General features: G+C 37.8%; 1 protein-coding gene across 1 annotated transcript; it reads right to left on the reverse strand.

Moving 5' to 3' along the window:
- Positions 1-884: 884 nt before the first annotated feature.
- On the reverse strand, positions 885-1,829 carry LOC148122308 (olfactory receptor 8G50-like). Its single transcript, XM_087905056.1, has one exon. The coding sequence runs from the start codon at positions 1,827-1,829 to the stop codon at positions 885-887; it is 945 nt and encodes a 314-aa protein (XP_087761182.1).
- Between the last annotated feature and the right edge of the window lie 208 nt (positions 1,830-2,037).

Raw genomic sequence — 2,037 nt, forward strand, 5'->3', positions numbered from 1 at the left:
ATACTACTTCATTTCATTGCACTGATGACTCTTCCCATCGTGGAACCTAAACCTAGGCTGTGTAAGGGTTGAGGCATATAGGGAACTGACGAGTCAACAACAGTGTAAAAAATGCTACCCTGATAACCATGAACAGACATAGTCATCTGTTCCTGTTTATCATCTCCATTCTAGTTTAGAATAAGGTAAATGCATTGTAAGGAGGAATATAACAGAAAGTGTCCTTTGCTTATATATGCATACTTTCCAAATTTCCAAATTTTAGAATTACACATTGATTTTTGCAGCTACTTAATTTTTAAAATTCCTTTCTATATAATTTTTAGACAGGTTTCTCTGTAGCTTTGGAGTCTACGCTGGAACTAGTTCTTATATACCAGGCTGGCCTTGAACTCATATAGATCTGCCTGCCTTGGCCTCCTGAGTTCTGGGATTAAAGGCGAGTGCCATCATTGATTGGCTTCAATTACCTATCTTATACAACTCAGAAAATTGCTTTTTAAATCATTTGGTAATTTATCAAGACAGCCAAAACAGTAAGACAACAAAAGGATATTGAATACATTCATTTATTTCCAACTAAATGTATGTGAGGCTGACTGAAACAGAGTTGGGTTCATAATATAAATATGAAAAACAAAACACACAAAGAGCTTTGAGAATTGTTCAGGCGATGATATAATTGCTATCTGGGATGGTTCTCTGGTTATGGCAAAGAGTAACTGTTCTCCATGGATACGAAAGTGAGAAAACATTTCTACCTCTGGTACATTTCCTCCAAATGAACATTTATTAGCAATAGCTTCCCATATAGTATTATCAACTGCTGCTTACAGAATTCCCTCCTCCAAATTGTAAACACTGCAGTATATTGCTAAGGAAAATTAGTCTTTGTTCAGAGGAAACACCTTTTTTAGTAACTTTTTAAAGGAAACTTTGACATCTTTATTTCTCAGGCTGTAGATCATGGGATTCAACATAGGCACAACAATGGCATAAAACACAGATGACAATTTCCCTTGGCCCAGGGAGCTGACTGATGATGGCTGAAGGTACATGAAGGCTGTCGAACCAAAGAAGATGGCAACAGCCATGATGTGGGAGCTACAGGTACTGAAGGCCTTGGATCTTCCCCCAGTGGATTGAATTTGGAGAATGTTGACAATGATGAAGATGTAAGAACTAACGATGGTCACAACTGGTGCTATGATGTTAAATGCACTGAAGGACAGTGCAAGTACTTCATTGATAAAAATACTAGAGCATGAGAGCTCCAGTAATGGGAAAAGATCGCAGAAGAAATGGTTTATTATTGTAGTCTTACAGAAAATCAATCTCAGCAAAAAGACAGTGTGAGCTGTGGCACTTACTAAGCCCATACCATATACCCCAGCTATCATCCACAAACAGACTTGATAGGACATGGTTACATTGTAAAGCAAAGGATTAGCGATAGCCACATAGCGGTCATATGCCATTGCAGCCAACATGTGACATTCTGCAACAACAAAAGCACAGAAGAAGTAAAATTGAGCTATGCATTCTGGGTAGGGGATGACATTCTTTTCTGTCACAAAGTTCACCAGCATTTTGGGAGTAATGACAGTGGACTGGCAACAGTCAATAAAGGACAGACTGCTGAGTAAATAATACATGGGTGTGTGCAGTTGAGAACTGAACAAAATCAAGATGATCATGCCCATGTTTCCCACGACTGTAACCAAATAGACACCTAGAAAGATGAGGAAAAGGGGCAACTGAAGCTTTGGGTTCTCAGTTAAACCAGAAAGGATGAATTCAGCCACAGCTGTATTATTTAGTTCTTCCATTCTCTTTTGGAAACTCTATGTGAGAAGAAAACTTTACATGGAACCATACTTTGGACATACATACTTTTATCGCTCAATATATTTTGTCACAGAGTACAGACATTTTCAGGTATCTCAAATCATCTTCCATCTTCTTTACTATCTAAACAGAGATTTTTCAATCCTGTGGAAATGAGACATGCATAGAAATAATCATATAAATCTTTCC

This window comes from Myodes glareolus, chromosome 4 (genome assembly GCF_982192425.1).
Source record: "Myodes glareolus chromosome 4, mMyoGla1.1, whole genome shotgun sequence".
Classification (NCBI taxonomy): Eukaryota; Metazoa; Chordata; class Mammalia; order Rodentia; family Cricetidae; genus Myodes; species Myodes glareolus.

Coding starts and splice junctions, on each gene's coding strand:
- LOC148122308 (XM_087905056.1), bottom strand. CDS start 1,829: ATGGAAGAACTAAATAATACAGCTGTGGCTGAATTCATCCTTTCTGGT.